At 24.2% G+C, this 26,504-nt stretch overlaps 1 protein-coding gene and 1 non-coding gene across 3 annotated transcripts; both read right to left on the bottom strand.

Annotated features, from left to right (window-relative positions):
• Positions 1-1,094: 1,094 nt before the first annotated feature.
• Positions 1,095-26,504, bottom strand: LOC122498182 (melanotransferrin). Of its 2 annotated transcripts, none has more exons than XM_043605812.1 (9): positions 26,387-26,504; positions 11,455-11,864; positions 9,187-9,304; positions 8,904-9,083; positions 8,165-8,649; positions 6,551-6,715; positions 6,381-6,469; positions 5,326-5,666; positions 1,095-2,751 (listed from the first exon to the last, which is right to left on the bottom strand). In XM_043605812.1, the coding sequence occupies exons 1-9, from the start codon at positions 26,487-26,489 to the stop codon at positions 2,114-2,116; spliced, it is 2,529 nt and encodes an 842-aa protein (XP_043461747.1). In that variant the 5' UTR covers positions 26,490-26,504; the 3' UTR covers positions 1,095-2,113. The 2 variants fall into 2 exon arrangements, with proteins under 2 accessions (XP_043461747.1, XP_043461748.1); XM_043605813.1 differs by lacking the exon at positions 26,387-26,504 and adding an exon at positions 13,940-14,167 and having other exon boundaries at positions 1,096-2,751.
• On the bottom strand, positions 14,545-14,663 carry LOC122498204. Its single transcript, XR_006301209.1, has one exon. It is a non-coding gene; the product is annotated as a 5S ribosomal RNA (ribosomal RNA).

The following is a 26,504-nucleotide window of genomic DNA, read 5'->3' as shown; positions in this document are numbered from 1 at the left end:
GTATAGAAAAATATTTTTGAATTTAATTTCTTTCAATTCTATTTCAATTTCGCCGAAAATATTAAAATTATTCCCATGAATTAATTTATTTTCATTTTTATTAAATTCTTCATGGAAAATTCAATTATTTTCAAAAAGTTTAATTAAATCCTTCGAAACAATTCAATTAATTTAAAAAATTTTAATAAAATTTTTCGCTAAATTTTTATTATTTTCCTTACAATTTTAATAAATTCTTCGTAAAAATTCAATTGTTTTTATAAATAATACAATTTTTTAGATGAATTCAATTATTTTTATAAATAATAAAATTCTTTACAGAAATTTAATTACTATTTTTCTAAATTTTATAAATTTTCTCGAATGAATTCAAGTATTTTTAAAAATTTTAAGAAAATTTAATAGAATTTCGAAAAATAATTTAATTATAGGTATTTTTATATAAATAATAAAATTCTTTGCGAAAATTCTATTATTTTCAAAAAGTTTAATATAATTATTGGAATCAATTCTATTAATTTTATAAATTTTAATAAAGTTTTTTGAAAGATGTTAGATAATTAGTATAAAAAATTTTAATATAAAATTATTCAAAAAAATTCAATTTTTAAAATTTTAATAACATTTTATGCAGGAATTAAATGATTTTAGATTAAAAATTATAAAATTTGTAAAAATTATAACATTTTTTTAATCAAAAATGTTATCTTTTGAAATTAAAAAGGGAATTTGATTATTATCGCAAAATTGTGGAAATTAAAATAATTTCTAACATTTTTGTGCAAAAATAGTATCACACATTATATTCTCTTCAATCTTCAAAACATTAAATTAGAATTTCTTAAATTCCAAAATTCAAAACATTTAAAAAGAAAAATGACCAAAAAAATTAGAAAACAAAGAAACAAATAAAAAATAACTGACTTTAAATTACGAACTTATAGTACAACGATTATTATTAATATTGACAATGATGTTCGATGACGGTTTTTAAAATATTTTTAAAACTTCAAAATTTTTTTTAAATATATATGGAAAAACGAAAGAACGAAAAATCTTTTTAGGAAACTATATAAAGAAATTTTTATTTCAAAATTTTCCATGGACGGCATAGTACATTAAAATAGAAGTACAATATATAAAAATTACATTCAAATATTAAAAATGGACGGATTTATTAATATAAAACGTAAATTTAATGTATAATTAATAATTAGAAACTATTTTCTTCTTATTAACATCTTTTTGTTTCAAAGGCACAATATAAAATGTAAGTTTAACTATTTTCAACTATATCTACAAACTACATAGTTTTTGACTCATAGTCACTTGTACTTTATGAATGTGTATAAAATATATACAAAGCAATAATTTTGTATAAAAGTTCTTTTTAAAGAGCATTAAAAATTTGTAAATAAGAAGTCTAATTCTCTAAAGTTGTTCAAATAAAGTTGTTTTAAAATCTCCACATTCTATTAAAAGACTAACTTTTATTTTATAAAATTTAGCCGACGGACAATTTTCAACCAAAAGTTCAAGTCCACAACGTTATAATTTTCTAAAACTCAAACTCCTTCCTTCCTAAATTAAAAAAGAATTCGGAATTTCAATTTCTTGTTACGAAAAAGTTCCTTTAAAAATTATGATTTAAAACTTTAATTTTTAATATATTTTAGCTTTTTAGCGGTTCTTTGAACGAGACTTTCAATTTTTCTACATTTCTTAAAAGTAATATTCGAATAGATTCATCAATTTTTTGTGGACTTTAACTTTATCGATTTCAGCTACTTTGTAAATTCAATTTCAAGTCTTTGATCCAAATACATTTTTCTTTAAATTTTTAATTTTAATTGCAAATGAAAATAATTTTCGAAGAAAATTGTTTTGGTATCAGACGTAGGCAGTTAGTTTATGTACACTATTAAATACAGTCTTGTAGAATTTCTCTTTGTTTGTAAAATTTGAGATTCAAAAACGATTTTTTTTTCGTTATCAAGGAGTATTTTTTTGAAATTCTACTGGCTTTCTTTGTTTCTTGGAGAACAGGAATTTTTGAAAATTTATTTCAAAAATTTTGAGGGATAAATTGAACTTTGATCATTATGAAAAATACTTATCTGCTAAAAAGTAAAGCAAGAGTGATCATGGTAAAAGTTCCCAATAAAGAATATGTTACTGATGAAGCTCCGGCGGCGCAATCAACGACTCTTCTTGCTCTCATAAAATCTGGACCTAAATAAGAGCTATATTCACGTTTCTCCCTTGGAATGACAACCAACTGTTGAGTTGCGTCTTGAAATATTAAATCACTGTACGGGGGAACACTGTAGAACATACTGAAGCTAAAGTCGTCCTGATCCTTTCTTCCATAGAATTGTTGGGCGTAAATAAAAAGATTAATGAATGCGTTAACTTGTGTCTCGTTGTAGGCCTCTCCTCCTCGTGTGACAATTGCGTTGGCGGCGACTTTTCCTAAATTACATTCTTTATATTTGTGAGTCGAGCGACGTGTTCCATCCGGACAGAGAAGTTGGAAGTCTCTTGTAAAAGTGTTACGAGCCCACCATTCCTTTCGTTTGCCGTCCGTATTTTCTGCGACTGTTGTGTGCTTCACGAAAGCAACATCGCCTCCACCTTCCACTAAACATCTGAAAGCTCCTGTATAGCCAAAGTAATCTTCAGAATGATCTCTTCGACAGTATTTGTTGTCTGTTCCGTGGCAGAGGTCGCACATGTTGTCATAAGGCACTCCTAAGACAGAATTAAAGATTATTTTTTATGATATGATTTCTTTTTTTATCATTACAGGGCTCGGATATTATGATTTTTTCGACTTTCTTCAACTATTTTCAAATAATGCGACTTTTATATCGGCTTATATTAAAAAAATTTATTGCTACTTTTTCGACTTTTCTTCCAAATTTGGCGACAAAATACCATATTCTTAGTACAAAATGCTGCAACTTTTTTCGATTTTTACGCGCAGTATAAAAAATAGCTGTAGGTAAATCTTTCGAACATTTTTTTTTTAAATTTTTGAAATATACAATTAAAAAGATTTTGAATAATTTAAATTTAGTAAAATTAATTGAAAATAAATCCTTTTTTTTCAAGTATTTTATAATAATTTTTGAAAATTAACTATTATAGAATTTTTATTGAAATTTTTGGAAATAATTGAATTTTTTAAAATTTTAATGAATTACAATAATCTTCAAGTGTAAATTCGATAAAAAATGAAAATATTAAAATAGTTTTGAAAAAAGTAATTCTCTGACAAAGTAATTTAAAATTTTTTAAAATTTACTATTTCAGAATTTTTGAGAAATTATTTATAATTAAAATTCATCAAAAATTTGATTATTTTTTAAATATTACTTTTGCAAAATTTAATTATTTTAGAGAGTGTTATTGAAATTCGTTGCAAAATCCAATTATTTTCATGAATTTAAATAATATTTTTATTTAAATTCAAGTTTCAGGAATTTTTAAAAAATTTATTGAAAAATTCAATTATTTTCATGAAATTTTTTAAAACTCTTTGCAAAATTTAATTTCTTTTTCTGGAATTTTATTAAAATTCTAATTCATCTATAATTTTAATAAAACTTTTTGCAAAATTCAATTATTTTCAGAAGTTTTAATAACAATTTTGTTTGAATCCAATTTTCAAGAATTTAATTAAAATTCGTTGCAAAATTCAATTATTTTTATGAATTTTAATAAAATTTTTTTCTAAATCCAATTTTTTTTTTTTTTAATTTATTGAAAAATTCAGTTATTTTCATGAATTTTAATAAAATTCTTTGCAAAATTTAATTTATTTCTGGAATTTTATTAAAATTCTAATTCATCTATCTATCGATTTATTGTCATTGCTTCGTTTTTTATTTTTTAATTTAAGCAATATTACAGTACTTTTGTACGAAAGGGTATTTACCCGTATACACATCAAATAAATAAATAAATAAATCTATAATTTTAATAAAACTTTTTGCAAAATTCAATTATTTTCAGAAGTTTTAATAAAATTTTTATCTGAATCTAATTTTCAGGAATTTTTAAAAAATGTATTGCAAAATTCAATTATTTTCAGGAAATTTAATAAAAATTTTTGTCTAAATTCCATTTTCTAGGATTTTTTTTTTAATTTATTGAAAAATTCAATTATTTTCATGAATTTTAATAAAACTCTTTGCAAAATTTAATTTTTTTTCTGGAATTTTATTAAAATTCTAATTTATCTATAATTTTAATAAAACTCTTTGCAAAATTCAATTATTTTCAGAAATTTTATTTAAACTTTTGTCAAATTTAATTATTTTAAGGAATTTTATTAGAATTCGTTGCAAAATTTAAGTATTTTTTAAATATTTTACCAGATTTCAATTTTTTAAAAAAATTTTTTAATTGTTATGTAATTGGAAAACTATTGCGTCTTTCAAAAATGATTTAGTTAATTTTACGAATTTATTTATTAAAATTTTTGAATATATTCTACCTTAATATCTTAAAAAAAAAATGAACGGTTTTAATTCTTATAAAAAATTGAAGTTTTGTATTTAAATAATAATTGAATTCTTGAACAACTTTGGGAAAAATATTAAAAAGTAATTTAGATAATTGATTTAGAAATGAAGTTTAGTTAAAAATTGTAGAAAATCATTGAACTTTTGTAAGGGTTACAGTTTTAATTATTAGAAATTATTAAATTTCAGAATTTGAAATTTTTAAAATTTTATTTCCTGGTGAAAAAAGAAATAATAAGTATTTAAATATTTTATTTAGAAAAATTATATAAATTTTGATTAATTAAATTTAGAAATCAGTGAAGAATCAGGGAAATAGAAAATAAAATATTTGTGACAACACTAAATTAAATAAACGACTTTTTCGACTTTTTTTGTTCGTGAAAGTCGATCCGAGGCCTGTCATTATGTTAAAGGAAATTATACTTAATGAAAAAATATTTAAAAATTAAAATTATTCGTGGCAATTTATCAACCCATTTATTTCTAAAAATCCTAATTTTTTGGTCCAAATTTAAGCTTCCCGTTTTACGAGAGCTTTTAAACTGTGGAACAATAATTTTTCGTTCAGAAAAGTCTAGAGGTCAGAAATCGTGATCGATTTTCATATTCCTTGCTTTGAATTAAAGATTATAAAATTCTGAAGGGTCGGTGATTACGAATTCATTGTCAGTTATTAAAAATTCAAGATGGCGGACGAAAAAATTCAAAATTTAGTCAGATTTTGTCCTAAAATTTGTCAATCATTAAATAATTAATTAATATTGAATAATAAATATAATTAATAAGAATTTACCTATATTATATTCTGGACTGAGGGCTCCAGGTACACAAGATTTCGTGAAATATTCAGCAGCAGCGCGAACCGAATCGCAGCCATATCCTCTCATCCATCTGTTGGTGAGTAAATAGGAAAGAGGATAGACCCAACCAGCAGCCGTATTAATTCCAGTGTGACAAGTGTATTTATTTTTCAAATATGTTAAATCCGTATCGGGATCGTCTTCCTTTCCAACGGCGACCACGTAATATTCAGGAGAACCAAGATTGTACACTTCGGAAATAAAAGGAATTAAATTGAAGCGTAGACCGGCAGTGTAAACATCGCTCGCATCCAATACTGCAACGTCGGCAAATCTACAAAATTTTAAATAGTTTTATTACTTAAGTCCGTTTTCAAAAAAAATAAATAAATTCAAGTCCCATAAAAAATTATAAATTTTGTTTTGTATTCTACATTCATTTTTGAGTATATAAAACCGATTTATTTGTTTTAAATTTATATTTAAACTCTAGATTCTATTAAATTCAACATTTAAGCTTGATTTATTTCAAAGAATAAAAAATCGGTTAAAAATAATTTGAGATTGCTGAATTTGACTATTTTTCATCAGAATAAAAATTTAAAATGGCGGATCCAACATGGCGACCATTCTGACAAACAGAAATTGTTTTAAATACAAAATTCTGTCTAATTAAATTCTGGTTAAATGAAATTTATGTAATATTGAAAATTGTTCAATAATGGAATTTTTGTGAAATAAAAATTCGGCTAAGAAAGAATTCTTTGTAATATTTTTCATGTCAATTAAAAATTCGTCTAAATTACATTCTGTTTAATAAGAATTCTAGCAAATGAAAATTTTTCGATAAATTAAAATTCGACGTAATGTAAATTCTTCCAAATAAAATTGTGATTATGATAAAAAATTTTGTACTATGGAAATTCGTTTAATTTAATATTATAGTAAATAAAAATTTGCAAATTTTCAGAAATAAAATTTCGGTTAAAGAAAACTTAACATTTTTCCAAATTGTATATAACTTTTTTTTCTTTAAATTAATACTCACCCCTTTTCTATTTCGCGCATACAGTTAATGTGACTGTAACCCTTGTGGCATACAACTTGTGGCTTCAATAATTGTGCATCCAAAGCAATCTGAAAAGAAAAATTTAACATTTACCTAGAAACTTATAAAATACATCTAATATTAAATATTATGTATATCGCAAGTTTTACCTTCATTTTGAAACACTTTGCCAATTCGGGATCTGATGTTACGCAAATTTTCATTCTATTAACAGGACAGTTCCTCAACGCCAGAACGTAATCAAGGTTCTTTCCCAAATATTCCGAATAGATTTGACTTTTCTCTGGTAAGGAGACAAAATCTCTGGCTACGTCCTAAAAAATATTTATTAATTTCATTTATTTACAAACAATATACGTAAAAATATATTTCTCTTTGAAATTTTCTTATTAGGCCTCGGATCCACTATTCAAGGTCCAAAAAAAGTCCCTTTTAGTCCCTTTATTCAATTATTTAAAAATATAAAAATTCAATTTTTTAGAATAATTGCAACTATATTAATATCCATATTTTTTTCAATGTTATTATATTTTCAAAAAATTATAATAAAGAAATTCTTAAAATAAATTTTTTTAAAATATATATTTAAAAAATATTTATTAAATAATTTTTGAAAGACAACAATTTTTCAAATATACACAATTGAAAAATTTCCAAACAATTGAAACTTGGTAAAATCTTTTAAAAATAATTGAATTTCTTAAAAATTAAAAGAAAATAATCAAATTTGTGAAGAATTATAATTATAAATAAGAAATTGATTTCTTTCAAACTTTAATAAATCTAAAACAATAAATTTTTAGAAATTTTAATTTCTTTTTCCAAAGATAATTGAATTTAAAAAAAATGATGATAAAATTTTTATTTATTTATTTATTATAAAATTAGTTTTTTAAAAATATTCTAATGTAATTTTTCGAAAAATACTGAAAATATTAAAGAATTTTTGTATAAATTTTAGAATAATTGAATTCTTGTGAAGAATTTTATTAAAATTTTTAAAAATCCTAAATTTAGATTCTTTTTAAGAATTTCTTTAAATTTTTTTTAAAAATAATCGATTTCCTTTAATAATTTTAATTGAAAATTTTGGAAGTAATTGAATTTTATGAACAATTTCTTTCAACTTTTTTTAAAATAATCGTGAATTGTTTCAAAAGATTTATTAAAATTTTAGAAAATAATTGGATTCTTTTTAAAAATTTTAAAACGAATTTAAAAAAATAATAATTGAATTGTTTCGTTGGATTTGTTAAAATTTAAATTTTTGCAACAAATTACTATTATTTACAAAAATAATTGAATTCTTCCGAAGAACGTTATTATTTAGGAAAATAATTGAATTCTTGCGAAGAATTATATTGAATATTATATTGAAGTTTTAAAAATTGTTAATCATAATAATTATTTATGTACTTAATAAGTGAATTTTTAAAATTTTGATTATGAAATTGTTCAAAAATTGATATTTGAAAATAAAAAAATTCTGTAATTTGCTAGTGTTAAACATAATTTTCAAAAATGTTAATGTTATTATTTTTGGTCTGTATTTGAATTTTTTGAAATATGTTAACGAAAATATTGAGAATAATTCAAGTTTAAAAAATTAAAATGAAAAAATTCTGAGAATTACTTTTTTAAAAAAATACTTTAAATAATATAATTTTTATAATATCCGAAACCTTTGTTAAGAAAATTAAGAAACGGAATTAAAATTATGTGAAAAAGAAAAGAATAATTTGTAATAATTAATTATGTCTTACGGAAAAGAGAAGATTGTGCTTTGAATAATTCGATGGCGATTCAAACAAATTGAAATTATCAGGATTTTTGATAAACGGCGCTTCAGTTGAATATCTTCTATCGTCATTATTCTGATATCCATCAAATCCTTCACGATAGTCCATATTGCCGAATTCATTTGGATTATCGTAATTACTGTATCCAGAGGGATTATTATTATTATTATTGCCATAATATTTTCTTCTATCATAACCTGAGTTATTATTCGATGAATAATCAGGTCGACTATTGTAATCATAAGTCGAATTATGCCTCTCTGTCGAATAACGTCGAGCTGCTTTCTCTAAAAATCTTTGATACAATTTTCTTGTAAAATGATTTGTCGCTGAAGATGTGACAATTGCTCGCGATGGAATTTCACCCCAATTACAAATGCGATATTCATCCACTGGCCTTCGTGATCCATCCAAACAAAGTAATTCGTAATCGTTTTTCGTATGTAGAGCTTAATATGCAAGAAACAAAGAAAAAAGTTTATAATTTTCGCGGATTATAAAAGTATGATATTAGAATTTTAAATAAATTGTCAACGGTTTCTGAGGTCTGATTACGAATCTAAAGACTGTTTTTAAAAATTCTAAATGGCGGATCCAATATGGTGGGTTCGTTTTTATAAAATTGATATCAATAAAAATAAAAATTATTTTTTTTTTCATCTTTAGAAAAGAAAATAATATTTAAAATATTAATTAAACTCACAATTTTCGTATGTTTTCGATGTCATTTCTTGTACGGTCGTATGAACTAGAAAAGCAATGTCTCCAGCTTCAGACAAACAGCGGAACGCTCCTTCGTAACCAGAATAAGGATCTGCATTGGTGCATTTACCACCAGGTAATTTTCCAATGCACAAGTTACAGAGTTGATGAGAGTTGTCACCTAAAAATCGTAAAGTATTTTATCTTTAAAAAATGTCTTCTACAAATAAATCATTTTAAAGTTTATTAATTATTTAAAAATTATTATTATTATTAAAACCTACCTAATGGATTGTATTTGTCGATCAGCGAATTCACAGCACAACTTGGTCCAAAATATTGAATTGCAGACTTCACGTGATTATTACAGTCATGAATTTCCATTCCTCCGTTTTTTAACAACTAGCAAAATAATAAGAGAATCCATTAATAATTATATTCGTTATATTAAAATATTATTTAATATTTATCCTAAACTCCCTAATTTGGAGTTATTTTGGAGAAACTGCATACAAGCGAATTTTTAAAATAAAATTATTTTTATTAAAATTATTACAGGCATCACTTTAAATTCGTTAATAGTTGAAATAAAAAAAAAATTCTAAAAATTTAATAAAATTCTTTAATTCAATTCAATTCGATTCAATTATTCTCAAAAACTTTTCGAAAATCAATGATTTTCAATACCTATACAATTTTAATAAAATTCCACAAAAGATTTTTGATAAAATTCTTCGCAAACATTCAATTTCTTTTATAAGTAATAAAATTTTAACAGGAATTGAATTTGTATTGAAAATATTTCGTAAAATTTTTCGAAAAAAATCAATTAAAAACTTTCTATAAAATTCTAGCTGCAAGAATTCAATTATTTTTACAAGCAATAATATTTTTTACGAAGATTCAATTATGTACTTTTAAAAATTTAAATAAAATTCCAGGCAAGAATAATATTATTTTCGCATAAATAATAAAATGCTTCTCAACGATTCAATTACACCTACTTTTAAGAATTTTAGTAAAATTCTTCACAAGAATTCAATTATTTTCCGAAATAATAACATTCTTCGCAAGAATTCAATTATTTTCGTAAATAATAAAATTCTTCTCAGAAATACAATTTTTTTTAAAAAATTAATAAAATCTTTAATTCTTTCTTTAATTCTTCACAGGAATTCAATTATTTACCTAAATATTAAAATTTGTCACGAAAATTCAATTATGTATTTAAAAAAAAATTAAATAAAATTCTTCGCAAAAATTCAATTATTTTTTCGTAAATAATAAAATTCTTCTCAGAAATTCAATTATTTTTTAAAAAATTGATAAATTCTTGAATTCTTTCTTAAATTCTTCACAAGAATTCAATTATTTTCCTAAATATTAAAATTTGTCACGAAAATTCAATTATTTAAAAAAAAAATTAAAAATTCTTTGCAAAAATTCAATTATTTTCCCAAGTAATAAATTTTTTCACGAGAATTCAATTATTTAAAAGGAATTAAATAAAATTCTTAGCAAGAATTCAATTATTTTCATAAATAATAAAATTCTTCTCAGAAATTCAATTATTTTTTTAAAAGAAATTGATAAATATTCTTTCTCTTTAATTCTTCACAATTGTTTAATTAGTTTGCCAAATAATAAAATTTTCCAGGAGAATTCAATTATTTAAAAAAAAATTAAATAAAATTATTCACAAGAATTCAATTATTTTCGTAAATAATAAATTTTTTCACGAGAATTCAATTATTTAAAAGGAATTAAATAAAATTCTTCGCAAGAATTCAATTATTTTCATAAATAATAAAATTCTTCTCAGAAATTCAGTTATTTTTTAAAAAATTGATAAATTCTTGATAAAGAATTTCAGTTATAATTTTAGATATAAATTGAATATTAAAAGCGTTATAGTACCATTTTTTTTAGAAATAACTAAATTTTAAAAGAATAGGTATTAAATTGAAATCGTCGAAAATTTTAATTGTTGTAAAACTGTAATAACATTTAAATTTCTGCTTTGAAAAATTATTAAAATTTATTTTCTTAATTCCTGTGAAGAATTTAAATCAAATTTTACTAAATAATTTGATTTGTTTACTTTTGAAAATTACTTTTAAATACAATTGTATTTTTTAGGATAAAAATTTAGAAAATAATTGAATTTTTCAAAAATTTAGAATTAAAATTCTCAGCAGGATTGGAATAAAAATAAATATTTTCAATTGAAATCAGGAAACAATCAGGGAAATATTGAATTAAATTTTTGTGAATCGTCTAAAAACAATTTTTTTTATTCGTTAAAATTAATTTTCGATAGCTATTTTTTTTTACTACTTTTTTCAATATTAAATCTATTTTTTGATACTTTTTTAAAATTAGTTATAGAGTGTGAAGCCTCTTATTAGAAATGAGCTTGTATGCAGTTTAAAATAATTTTATTTTTTAATTAAAATATGTGAATGCGGAAAAGAAATTTTGAAAAAATTTTTAATTTTGACTCTTCTTTGAAAATTACCCTTTTTAATATTTTTAACTTGGATTATGCATACCTGATTTAGTGGAATGACCCATCCACCCAATATTCCCACACCAGGAAAACATGCCTTCTTGCCACGTAAATTATAAAGACTCGAGACATCAGTTAAAGTGTTTTTCTTAACAACTGCAACTGCATATTGATAATTTAATTTATTTTCGTAAATTTCCTTCATTATTGGAATTAAACTGTGATATCTTCCTGCTGTAAACACTTCACCGGGATCCAGAGTGGTTAATTGTGCTTTTTCTTGATCAAGAAGAAACATACATTCTTCTTTATTAAAAGCATGAGTGCAATTCAGTTGAATAAAGTGTGCACCAAAGTATGCTCTATCTTTCATTGTTACGTTCGAAAATTGTTTACACTTTTCAAATTCCTCCTTTGACACAGTGCACCAAGTGACAATTGTGTCATTTTGTCCTGTAAACAAAAATATTTTTATTAATTAATTTTCAGTTGTCACTTTTTGTCAATTATAATTTATAATTAGTTTACAAGTCAATTTCTACAGGAATTTTATTCTAATAAACACTGAAGAAAAGAAAATGTAGAAAAAAAGAAAAATACTATTTTCTTCACTTCGTTTATGAGTGAATTTTCATGCCATCTAGGCGGTAATTTAAAGAATTTTATTGGTGTGAAATTCAAAAAAAAATATTAATAATATTAAAATATCAGGCTTTGTACTCGATAATTAATTTTAAAAAGCAGCAAAAAGTAACTTTCAAACTAAAAAAAGTAGTAAAAAATTAGCTATCGAAAAATTAAACTTGACGACTCCATTTTTTATAATTTCTTAATTACATTTAAAAATGGAATAATTTTTTAAAATAAATATCTAAATACCTATAATATTTATTTTTTCTACAGGAATTAAAATATTTCAAATGATTTCAATGTAACGCAACTATTTCTAGAAATTACAAAAGTAATTCTTTCAAAATTCAATTATTTTTTTGTTGAAATTTATAAGTAAAATTATTCAAAACTTCAATTATTTTATTTTATTCAATACTAAATCAATTCTCATTAAAAAGTTCTACGAGAATGCAATTATTTAAATACAAAAATAAATTTATTGAATAATTGCGAATATTTTTTATATTTGAATTCTTATGAAGAACTTTATATCAACATTTTCTAAAATAATTGAATTTTTACGAAGAATTTCATTAAAATTTTTGATAATAATTAAATTCATTCAAGAAATGTATTTAAAAATGAATTGAAAATAATTATTACCACTCTAAGAAATAAATTATATCAAATTTTTTTAAATAATTGAATTTTTTCGAAAAATTTTATTCAAATTCTTAAGAAATATAATTGCGTTTTTAGCGGAATTCATTTAAATTATTGTATTAAAAATAATTGAAATCCTGCGTTGAGTTTTAATATTTATAAAAATATTTGAATTCTTACAACGATTATTCTGAACATTTTTTAAAATAATTCAATGTTCTTGCGAAGATTCTTATAAAAATCTATTTAAATAATTGATTTTTTTCGAAAAATATTAGAAAAATTCTGTTTTAAATAATTGAATGCCTGTGGAAATTTTTTAATTATGAAAATAATTGAATGTTTGTGAAGAATTTTATAAACAATTTTTTTTTTAATTATTTAACTCTTTTGGGAAATTTTTTTGGTGTAGTTCCGAATATAGTGTTAAAATAGTGATAAAATATAGTGATAGTGTTAAAAATTGAAGAAATCTGAAGATGTTCAAGATAAAACATTTCATTTATTCAAATTATGAACATTTTATTATTAACATTAAACAATTTTTAAATTAAAAAACTGCGTTGAAATACTTTCAATTAATAAAGATCAATAATTTACTATTATTTATAAAATCTCTTTTTTTAAAAAAATTACAAAAGACGTTAAATTTATAATTAAAAAATTTTGTTTAATATGTGACATTGAATTTATGGAGAAATTAATATTTTCTTTCTGAAAAAAATATCGTACAAAATAGAAAATAATGAATATTTTAAAAGATGAAATTAGTATTATATTTTTGAACAATGAATCATTAGTAAATAATTGTGTACATCTGTATGGAGCTCACACACCCACTTGTTAAGTAAAGCCATAACAAATTTTCAAAAAACCTTTTCTCTAATTTATTCCACAATATTTCATAAATATAGTATAAAATTTAATAAATTTTACTAAACTAATCCTTTAATTTATATTTAAACAAAAATATTTTTGAGAAATTTACATTTTTTTAAGTATATATTTAAATATACAATACATTTTACATGCGATAAACAATTTTTGAAATAAACTCAAATTTCATCAAAAATCATCAAAAATTAATCAACGAAGAATTTAAAGCTAATGCATATTAGAAAAATAATTATTATTTTAATTTATTATTTGTATTTTTGTTAAAGTTTCAAAGGAAAAATGAAATGTTTTTCTTTCAAATACAGACCAGGTTTCGAATGTTTTGAAATGAATTTAGACATGAGTAAGTATTTTACCAGCTTGAACATTTTGAAGATAAATTATAAAAATCCAAAGAAGAGAGGCACTAAAAAAATAACAATTGCACTTCATTTTTATAAAAAAATCCATTGTTTTTTAATACCGCCGAAAAGGCAGGTATAAAAAAGAATAAACGACAACGCCCAACACTTTATTACACACTCATCAATTCAACGTTGCACTGGCGTTCTTTATGCTATAGTCATTCGATTTCTTTACCGTAATATAGTTTGAAAAGTTTCAGTTGACGTCATTCAATGGATTCCTACTCATGTCCACGTGTGTGAAATGGCAGGTGTCCGTGATGTATTTTCAAATTTTTCAAAATTCGCTATCAAAATAAATATAAATTAAAAAAAATTTTTTTTAACGTTAAATTTTAAAAATTTAATTTGAATTATTTAATTTTAAATAGAAGAAGTTTAGTTATACACGCGGAGAGAGAATAAATATTAAAAGTATTTTACAAAATTGGGGAAAACAATTTGATAAAAAATGGTCAAATTTTTATTTTTAATATTTAAAATTTTAATACTTTTAAACAATTATGATTCATAAATAATTTTTGAATAAATATTTAAAAAAAAATAATAAAAAATGAAACCAACGCTACGCGGTATTCCCAAGCGGTCACCCATCCAAGTACTAACCGCGCTCAACGCTGCTTAACTTCAGTGATCAAACGAGAACTGGTGCACCCAGCGTGATTTGAGCGTTGGTTGTACATAAAATTTTCGCTATCGAGTAAAATGTCGCACTGGATAATTTATATTTATCGTTGAATTTTTGCGCTCTCTGCATGCTTCTGCCCTCTGTAGACGTCTGACTGAAATGTCTATAGGGTTACCGACCGCTTTCCAATTTGCAGGAGATTCTGAATTTAAATTAATTAAATTAAATACCCTCCGTCACACACCTAGGGAGGGATTCCCTGGATTCCCTCTACGGTTTCAGTATTTTTTAAATAACTTTTGTTTTCCTCATTGCAAAATAAAATCAGTTTCTATATATACCTTTTGACAATTTACTCCTCAACACATTTCTAAAAAAACATTTAGTTTAAACATATAATTAATATTTAATTATGAAGCTTCAAAGCCAGAAAAACTCGAAAAAGTGAGGTTATGTTAAATAAAAAAATCAAGTTTTCAAAACATTTTTTGTTCTACTGTTGGTTAATGACAAAATTATATTACAAATATAATTAAAATGAATTGTTTAATGATTTTTTTGCTTATTTGTTAATGTTACATTATTTTTACATGTCAAGTGGAATTCCTTCGAAGATGTGCATTCGTGTAATTGATTTTTATTTTTGAGACCGAAAATTAATTTTATTAATTTTATAATTTAGAATAATTTACTACATATTTGTAAGTTTGTGTTAAAACTAAATTTTTGTTGATTCCTTTGTTTATGTTTTAATGTTGCTTATTTTAAAATGTGGTGAGGGATTCCCTCTAAACGTGTGTAAAGTTGTAATTTTTTCTCATGTGTGTGTCGGGGGGTTAACTTTTAGTTTTAAATTTGTTATTTTTATATAAACTTAATATAAGTTAATATCTATTTAAAAAATTAAAATAATTTTGTAATAATTTTTAATAAACTCTAAAATTATATAGGTTTTGAAATAAAAACCACGATATTTTAACTTTCATTTATAATAAAAAATACAATAGGAATAAAATTTACATAATAATTAATACGCTAGAAAGTTGTTCAAGTTTCACATAAGCAGTAAGACTATAATTTTTAAAAATATCAGAAACCCCAAATTTAGTTTTCTATTACCTGTTATTTAAAAAAAATAAACAGAAACTCTATTTTATATAAACAAGCAAGAATCAGAAATCAAACCTCAAAACTTAAAAAAAATCAATATTTACTATGTCAAATTAAAAAAAAAACCTCAAAATGTTTCAATAAAAAAATAATAAATGTTATGAATTTTGGCCCTAATATCGAAATTATTCTTAATATGGTCTAAATATTTTTGGATATTAAAATTATTAGTAACTATGTCTAAAAGTTCCATAAGATCAAAATTATCAATTCGTTCTTTATCTCGACAAAAAAAGTAAGTAACTGTAATAATTTGAAAAGAATTATTTTAATGTATTTAATTTACTGTACAATCATTTTCTAAACTGATTTTACATTTTTTTTTTAATATTGAAGGTACTTATTTTGTATTATTTAGTTTCTACTTTTTTACGTTTTAAATATCTTCTATATCATTTTACCTATTAATTCCTTCCATTATTTGTAGTTATTCTTACTTTATTATTATTTTATTATTAATTATTATTCTTTGTTTATAAAACATTTAAATTCTTTTAGAAAGAAAACCGTTAGTGTAAAGAGTAAAAAAGAGATTGGTTTTTGTTGTGGGAAAAGTGACTTTGATCCATTATTTAAATATGACCAAAAAAATCCGCCATTTAAATCATCTTTAACAGCTATAGGAGCAATTCACGAATGTCCAGTACTAAGATTAAGAACGCAATTTTTTCAAGATGTAATAACATTTTCCAACAAGAAGGGGACTAAAGCTAAACAAAAATTAGTTAAAGATCAAAGAGAATCGAAAGATACAGATAGTTTAGTGTCTGTACCTGATACTTCAGAGAATTTTATTGAAGATGATATTCAACAAATTCTGGAAAGAGAAAGATTAAAAAAATTCTTATCTTTCAAAAAAGCCAGACGAAACAGTATTGAAATTGGTAGAAAGAAAGGTATTTTAATTAATTAAAAACACTTTTTACACTGAAAAGAAAAATTTATTTGGATCAAATAAACTTTAATTGATTCATAATTAAATCATTTACTTGTCTATTATCTAAATTACAAATGGTCTGACCCTCGAGGAGGTTGAAATTTATTGCGATTTAAATAATTCAAGTTATTTGAATCAAATAAATTAAATTTAGATCCAAATAAAAAATATTTAAACAAAGTAACTATCAAACTTTTTCTTTCATAGCTAGAAAAAAGAAAGTAAAACTAAAAAAATATCCGCATTGGTATCAGGACTTTTCAAATTCACAGGTATCTGAAAAGAATAAAAATTTTTGAACTATTTTCTGCATGAATATGTAATAATTACATTTTAACGAAAAGATGGGTTATTTGATGATATTAAAAAATGCCTTGCTTGAGGATTATAAGGAACAAGAAACATTCAGAACGCGAAATATTCTAATGGAAATAGGAATAACTTCCCCCTTTTTTAAGCTATTGTCAAAACAGATAAAATATTTACAAGAAAAAAGTAACGTAAATCCTGCAGAATTTTTGCGGGAAATCTATAAAATTGCATCAGGTACTGATTTCGAAATAGAAGGTCACAGTAAGTATAATCTTATTATTTAATTATTTATTTATGCTTCTTAAATAAAATAGCCAATTATTCATTTTTTTATACTTTAAAAACAATATATAAGAATTAAATATAATTGTAATGCTTTGAAAATTTTTTAAATTTTATTTTCAAAATTTTATATCTTAGATATTTATCGAGTTTCTTGATTACGAGACTAAATTAAAATAAAAAATACAGAATAAAATAAATAAAAAAATAAATAAAAAAAATAAATAAAAAAAATAAATAATAAAATACGTTGAAAACTTTAAATTTATTTGAATAATTTCTAAAATTTAATTTAACTTTCCACTATTTAGAAAACAATTACAATTGCAATGAAAGATTAACTTTATCTGCAATTGCTTTTTTAAGTCTTCCGGAAACTATAATCGAATTAAATAAAAGACTTCCTCCAGTCAAATCATTGGGAATTCCTCCAAAACGTAAATTATAAAAATTAATAAAACTTTCAGGGATTCGATTATGAAAATTTATTTCGACTCTCACTGTAATTTTTACTTTAACTTCGAGTATTTTCATGTTCACTTCCAAAATAAAACTTAAACTTAAAAAAATCTGCCGAAGTGAAAGTGAAAGTAAAAACTGAAAGTAAAAATTAACAATAGATAGTCAATGTGAAAGTAAAAATTAAAATTAAAATCTGTCAAAATGAAAGTGACAGTAAATGTGAAGACGAATATTTGTCAAAGTGAAAATGAATGTCTATTAAAGTGTAAATCTCTGTGAAATTAAAAGTGAAAATGAAACTGAAATTATCGAAATAAATTGACATAATCGAACCATTATATTAATTTCTAAACAAATATTAACAATTACAATTTTATTATTAACTTTTCAATATAGCAAAACCACCAAAAGTTGATTATCCCAAGAAGAAATATAGTCCTTATTCAGAAACATTATTCATACCACCAAATTTGCGTCTGTATCAAGTAGAATTAAATACCTGGCGCAAAAACTGCGAAAAGACACCAAAACCAAAAGTAATTTTGCCATCGAATGATAAATATTTTATTTTTAAAAATGCCAAAGACGAAATTAATGAAAAAACTATAAAAAGAAAGAGTAAAGACATTAAAAAAGTACTAAAACATCGAGTGAAAAGGGTACCAATCAAGCATAAACGAAAAAATATTGTAAATTATTTTAAAAAAGTTAAACTACGAAAAGGAGAAGAAAATCGACAAATAGAAGATAAGAATTATATAGCAGCTGATGAAAAACATTCTGTTTGTATTTTGGATCAATTAAATGAAAATCATGAACCAGTTGAAAAGAAAATTTCCGGTATAAATTTCGTTTGTAAACTTAAGTTAATAATTAATTTTTAAACTTATACAGTGAAAGTAAAGTGAAGTGAAGTTACAAAATCGATACCTTGTATGTAATTTCACTCCACTTTCATTCCACTTTCACTTCACATTCACACCACTTTTACTTCACTTTTAGTCCACTTTCCCTATTACTCAATTTTTATTTTCACTCAACTTTCGTTTTCAGTCATATTTTATTTTTACTCCACTTTCACTTTCACTAAAATTTTATTTTTACTTCACTTTCATTTTCACGTAAATTTTACTTTTCTTTCACTTTTACTCCACTTTCACTCAAAATTTATTTTCACTCTGCTTCACTTCACTTTTACTTAAATTTTATTTTCACTTCACTTTCAAATTCACGTAAATTTTACTTTTCTTCCATTTTTACTCAAAATTTATTTTCACTCCACTTTCACTTCACTTTCACTTAGATTTAAATTTTACTCAAATTTTATTTTCATTCCACATTCACTCCACTTTCACTTTTAATCAAATTTTATTTACACTCCACTTTCACTTCACTTTTACTCAAATTTTATCTTAACTCCATTTCCACTCTACTTTCATTTTCCATTAAATTTTATTTGTACTCATCCTTTCTCTATCACTTATATTTTATTTTCACTTCACTTTCCCTAAAATTTTTTTTTCATTCCACTTTAATTTTCAAGTAAATTTTACTTTATTTCCATTTTTACTTCATTTTCACTCAAAATTTATTTTCACTCCACTTCATTTTACTTTCACTTAATTTTTATTTTCACTCCACTATCACTTTCACTGTAATTTTATTTTCACTCCACTTTCATATTGAATTAAATTTTATTCACCTTTCAGTTTAACACAAAATTTATTTTCACTTCACTTTTATTTTTACTAAAAATTTATTCTCGCTCCACTTTCACTGAAAATTTATTTTTACTCCACTTTCATTCCACTTTCACTCCAATTTCACTTTTACTCAAATTTTATCTTAACTCAATAGGAAATGAAATAAAAAGTTCATATTAGGGATAAAAATGAAGTGATAGGGGGGTAATAATAAAATTAGAGTAAACGTGGAGTGAAAATGAATGTGAAAGTGTAGTAAAAGTAATATTTGACTGTAAGTAAAAGTGGAGTGAAAATAAATTTTGAATAAAAACGAAAGTGGTGTGAAAATAAATTTTGAGTGAAAGTGGAAATGAAAGTGGAGTAAAAATATAATATGAGTGAAAGTGAAAGTGTAGTGAAAATAAAATTTGAGTGAAAATAAATGTAGAGTGATAATGGAGTGAAAATAAAATTTGTGTAAATGTGAAAGTGGAGTTAAAATAAAATTCGAATAAAAATGAAATTGTAGTGAAAATAAAATTCGACGTTAAAATAAAATTCGAGTAAAAGTGAAAGTGGAGTGAAAGTGGAGTTAAAATAAAATTTGAATAATAGTGAAAGTGGAGGTAAAATAAAATTCGAGTAAAATTGAAATTGTAGTGAAAATAAAATTCGAGTAAAAGTGAAATTGGAGTGAAAGTGAAATAAAAGTGGAGTTAAAATAATATTCGAATATAAATGAAAGTGGAGTGAAAATAAAATTCGAGTAAAAGTGAAAGTGGAGTGAAAGTGGAGTTAAAATAAAATTTGAATAAAAGTGAAAGTGGAGTGAAAATAAAATTCGAGTAAGATTGAAATTGTAGTGAAAATGAAATTTGAGTAAAAATGAAATTGGAGTGAAAGTGCAATAAAAGTGGAGTTAAAATAAAATTCGAATAAAAATGAAAGTGGAGTGAAAATAAAGTTCGAGTAAAAGTAAAATTAGAGTGAAAGTGAAGTGAAAATAAAATTTGAGTAAAAATGAAATTGGAATGAAAGTGAAGTGAAAGTGGAGTGAATATAAAATTTGAATAAAAGTGAATGTGGAGTGAAAATAAAATTCGAGTAAAATTGAAATTGTAGTGAAAATAAAATTCGAGTAAAAGTGAAATTAGAGTGAAAGTGAAGTGAAAATAAAATTTGAGTAAAAGTGAAAGTGGAGTGAAAGTGGACCGAAAATTAAATTCGAGTGACAGTGTAATTAGTGTGAAAAAAAGTATGAGTAAAATTGAAATTGGAGTTAAAATAAAATTTGAGTAAAAGCAAAATTGGAGTGAAAGTGAAGTGAAAGTGGAGTGAAAGTAAAATTTTAGTAAAAAATAATAATAATAATAAATAATAAATTGTCTAAACATCTATCTAATGTATCTAAATCCATCCCGAATTTTTCACAGATACAAAATTAACGTCAAGTGACAGCAAAGAAAACCTATTGGAAAAATTAAAAATTGGTGATGAGTCCAAAAAAATGTATCCTGAAGGAAGACAGAATCTCTCGAAAAATTGGCAATTTTGGCTGCAAAATGAAGATGAAGAATTTTTGAAATTTTCAAAAGAAGCTAATAAATTGATTGAAAGTGTTGAAACTACAATGAAACTTGTAAATGCTCCATGCGATAATTGTTGTGCTTGCAAGCAGGTAAAAAATTCTGATATGAATATTACTTCTGATTATCTTATAAATGGATTTACAATCGATAATGAAGAAGAATTAGAAGCCGAAGCAGAATATAACGAAGAAGAAACAGAAAATGAAGAAGAAAACGAAGAAGTAGAAAAAATTTTTTCTACAAAAAAAATGCAAGTCCTTTACGAAAAGAATTTTGATTTTAATCAAAAACAGTCTTTTTCTCTCCAAAATAGAAATCAAATTTTAGATCAAGAAAAAGAAAACAATACCGAAACAATTTTGCCAAAAAACAATTTGGAAGAAGACAATAAAATTGGAATGAAAAATAATAAAGACGATTCAAAAAAGAATATTAAAACTGATTTAAAAGGAAATAAAACGTCTATCAGAATTTCGAAAAATACTTTTATATCTTCAAAAAATAAACATAAAATAAACTCAAAAGATTATGATAAAAAAGAAAATATTTTAAAAGAAGTAAATAGAAATTTTTCGGTCAGAAATGAATCAAAAATAGTTAAAAATAACAATCGGATGAAAAATAATAAGAAACTGAATCAAGCAGAAAGGAAAAAATCGAGAAAAATAAGCAGAAATTCAAGTGTGTTTAGAAAGCAATTAAATGCATTGAAAATGGAAAATCGGAAAAATCTTGAAGGAAATAAAACTGAAATCGCAATTGTACCAAACGATGATGAATTATCAAATGAAATTCCAAAGAAAGAGGAACTTTTCAACTGCAAAGCGAATTTAGAAAAAATATCAGCGCCTGAAAAAACATTAATTTACCTTGAGGATCCAATTCGTCCTATTGAATCAATAGCAGTAAAGCCTGGCGGTAAACTTTGTCATTGTCGTGAAAGAGAAAATGAAAAAACCCTCGAAACTAACGCCAGTGAACCGATAAATCAAGAATTTATTCCTCCACTCAGTCCTCGAAGAAGTGATAATTATATTCCTGAATATGAATTATACGAATCACCATATGGCACTTGCGTTAAAAATAAAGTTAAAAAAGATGAAATTATTTCGATAGAGAATAAAAATCAATTGAGAGACAAAGAATTCGATTCAAAGAAATGGGACGATGCATTAAAAGATTACGGTTTAATGAATTTTTATACTCAAAATGAAAATAAAACACCTTGTTGGCTAAAGAATTCAAAACAGACGAATAATTCCTACAGCAAAAAAATTCGAAAATTACAAGTAAAAATACCAGTTTGTGAATGTCAGTACGAGCGGAAAATTGTTATGAAAAAAGAAGAAACTGAAAAATGGTTGAATCGTAGAAAAAAATTGAAAACTTACAAAAAAGTGCCAATCACTCACATTGCCGGAATTTCAAGACCCATGGAAAAAGAAACAACTTTCATCATATCGGGCGTAAAAAATATTCCCAATGAAAATGGACTGGATGAATTAAAATATTGCATAAGTGGAGTGGCAGAAAATTTAAAAATGGGACAACTTCAATATCTTGTTAATGGAGTTTGTATGCACACTCCAATCGTAACACCAAATCAGAGCATTACAAATGTTTCTCATGATGCAAATATTTTACCAGATCAATCAAATGTTGAAACTATTATCCCCATCACGAATATTAATGAAAATAGAAGCAAAAAACAAAGGCAAAAATCTGAGAATAATAATTTTAAGAAATTTGACAAGGAAAAAGGAAAAATTGTTAAAAAGGTTAAGAAAACAAATAGGAGAGAGAATAAAAAATTTGATATCGATGAGAAGGTTGCAAATGTTCAAAAATATAAAGTGGTTGAAGAAAGAAATAAAATTGACAATGAGAGAAAAAATGAAAAAGAAATAAATGTTCAAGACGTGATAATTAAAAAAAAAGTTACTGATAGTAAAACTATTAATTCAAGTAATATAAATGGTCAAGAAGGAAATGAAAAAGAATTAAATCTTTCTTATTTGAAACCATCAGAAAGTAACGAAGTTATAAAAACTGTTGAAAACGAATTCGAATTAAAGGAATTGGTAACAGTAAGTTATTTGATTGCATGAATTTGCCTTTTTAACCCTTTAACGCCTGCGGGACATATATGTGTCCCACTTACAAAAACCACTGTAACTTTTTTAAATATTAATAATTTTTAATCGGAGTTGACTTCATTTCTTCAGAATCCGTCAAGGTACAAAAAAAAAAAATAAAAGTAAACTAAAGAAAAAATTTTTATTATAAAAAAATAATGAAAATTTTACCAAGCGAGTCTGTAGCCAACGCTAGCGAAATCTAACGCTAGTAACGGAACCTTGGAGTAAAGTTTATAAGATTTTATAAGAGTTGACAGTTCGATTAACAGCTGTCAACTGTCAAATTGTGATTCTCACACTAAATTTGTAATCAGCGATCTCAAAATCCTTTTGACGGTCATTTTCATAAAAAATAAATCACTTTAATAAAAGTTGACAGTTGCTTTGACAGCTGTCAACTATCAAATTGTGATTATAACACTAAATTCGTAATCAGCGACCCCAAAAATACTTTTATGGACACTTATAAAAAATAAGTTACTTCTCATAAAATTTAACAGTTGGTTTGACAGCTGTCAACTGTCAAATTGTCAATTTAAGTTCAAATTCGTAATCAGCGACCCTAAGAACTCTCTTAGAGTCATTTTTACAAAAAATTATTCACTTTTATAAAAGTTGACAGTTGGTTTGACAGCTGTCAAATTGTCAATTTCAGTTCAAGTTCATAATCAGCGACCCTATAAACTTTTTTAGAGTCATGTTTATAAAAAATTAATTACTTTTATAAAAGTTGACAGTTGATTTGACAGCTGTCAATTTTAAAATTGACAATTGGACACAAACATTTGAAATCAGAAACCGAAAAGACCCTTTTTTGAACACTTTTATCTAAACAACATTTTTATAAGATTTGACAGTTGTTTTGACAGCTGTCAAATTATCAATTTGAGTTCAAATTCGCAATCAGCGACCCTAAGAACCCTTCTAGACTCATTTTTATAGAAAATTAATCACTTTTATAAAAGTTGACAGTTGGTTTGACAGCTGTCAACTGTCAAATTGTCAATTTGACACCAAATTCGAAATCAGAAACTGTAAAGACCCTTTTTTACACTTTTATCTAAACAACATTACTTTTATAAAACTTGACAGTGGTTTTGACAGCTGTCAAATTGTCAATTTGAGTTCAAATTCGTAATCAGTCATTTTTACAAAAAATTATTCACTTTTATAAAAGTTGACAGTGGTTTTGACAGCTGTCAACTGTCAAATTGTCAATTTCAGTTCAAGTTCGTAATCAGCGCCCCTATAAACTTTTTTAGAGTCATGTTTATAAAAATTTAATCACTTTTATAAAAGTTGACAGTTGGTTTGACAGCTGTCAATTTTAAAATTGTCAATTAGACACTAAATTCGAAATCAGAAACTGGAAAGGCCCTTTTTTACACTTATATCTAAACAACATTACTTTTATAAAACTTAACAGTGGTTTTGACAGCTGTCAAATTGTCAATTCGAGTTCAAATTCGTAATCAGTGACCCTAAGAACCCTTGTAGAGTCATTTTTACAAAAAATTATTCACTTTTATAAAAGTTGACAGCTGTCAAAACAACTTTCAATTTTAAAATTGACAATTGGACACAAACATTTGAAATCAGAAACTGAAAAGACCCTTTTTTGAACACTTTTATTTGAACAACATTACTTTTATAAAATTTGACAGTTGTTTTGACAGCTGTCAACTGTCAAATTATCAATTTGAATTCAAATTCGTAATCAGCGACCCTAAGAATCTTTCTAGAGTCATTTTTATAGAAAAATAATCACTTTTATAAAAGTTGACAGTTGGTTTGACAGCTGCCAATTTTAAAATTGCCAATTAGACCAAATTAGACACTAAATTCGAAATCAGAAACTGTAAAAACTCTTTTTTACACTTTTATCTAAACAACATTACTTTTATAAAATTGACAGCTGTCAAATTGTCAATTCGAGTTCAAATTCGTAATCAGTGACCCTAAGAACCTTTTAGAGTTATTTTTACAAAAAATTAATCACTTTTATAAAAGTTGACAGTGGTTTTGACAGCTGTCAACTGTCAAATTGTCAATTTGAGGTCAATTCGTAATCAGCGACCCTAAAAACCCTTTTAGAGTCATTTTTATAAAAATTAATCACTTTTATAAAAGTTGACAGTTTGTTTGACAGCTGTCAACTGCCACATTGTCAATTTGACATCAAATTCGTAATCAGCGTCCCAAAAAACCCTAGGAATGGTGTTTTATTGGTTTATACGTTTTCTCTGTTTTGCTCGGGTGTTAAAGGGTTAATACACTTTTCAACCCTTTAATGGCTGAATTTTTTTTGTTAATTTATGGTGTCAATGACACTGAAAGGGTTATAAAGGGTATTTTTCCTACAAGCCATTAAAGAGTTATGTATATATTTTAAAACAACATTTTTTAAATAACACATGATTTAGTAATTATGAACCAATTTTTAATTAAACTGAAATATTTACAAACGTATTTGTTTACATGAAAAATAATTTATATAGAATGAACTCAAGAAAATGGCACATGAAGGATTTATATTCGCCAAGTTGCCCAGATGTTTCGATTTTCCACAACTAAATTACTGGATAATGTACAGGAGAGGTGTATTTTTTTCCCATCAAGATAAAGGTATACAAAAACACAGTTCTTAAAATTTAATAACAAAAAGAAAGTTATTACCCTGTAAATGTATAGTAAAGCACATCTATATAAGAATCGGATGCCTTATTTAAATTTTTATAAAAAACTAAGACACTCAACAATTAAATATAAAAGAAGAAAATTGTTCGAAATAAAGAAAATAGAAACCAATAACATTCTAGGTTATTATTTTCAGAAAAGCTTATGCTACAAAGTATGCACACATGGGCCAAATTAAAAGCACATAAATCATTACTGAAACCCGTGGACATGAATTTCAATAAACAGAAGAAATCTGAATTAAATTTTAATAATGTTTCAAGCCTTAAACTCAAAGTATCTAAGTGTTTAGTAAATTTTTTAAATTGATCAAATTTTTATTTAAACTACAGTTACTTATATGTATGTGGTAATTAATTGCAGATTGCTGCAGACAAGAAATTGTTCTATAAGCAAATACGCGAAGACAGAGTAAAAAGATCTGCAAATTTATGGAATGCTATGGAATTTGGAAAATTTCCCAGCTTATGGTTCAAGAAGACGTTTTTTACATACTTACCTAGTAAGCATATGGATGGACATATACTGGAACCCCTTGAAGTAACGTAATTATAACCATGGTAAATTCCAATAAACTGTAACTCCACTCTATATGAAACCATAATGTGTAAGCGATG

This window comes from Leptopilina heterotoma, unplaced genomic scaffold (genome assembly GCF_015476425.1).
Source record: "Leptopilina heterotoma isolate Lh14 unplaced genomic scaffold, ASM1547642v1 Lhet_142, whole genome shotgun sequence".
NCBI lineage: Eukaryota > Metazoa > Arthropoda > Insecta > Hymenoptera > Figitidae > Leptopilina > Leptopilina heterotoma.
The sequence above is the reverse complement of the archived record's forward strand: the minus strand, read 5'-3'. Positions and strand labels throughout refer to the sequence as shown.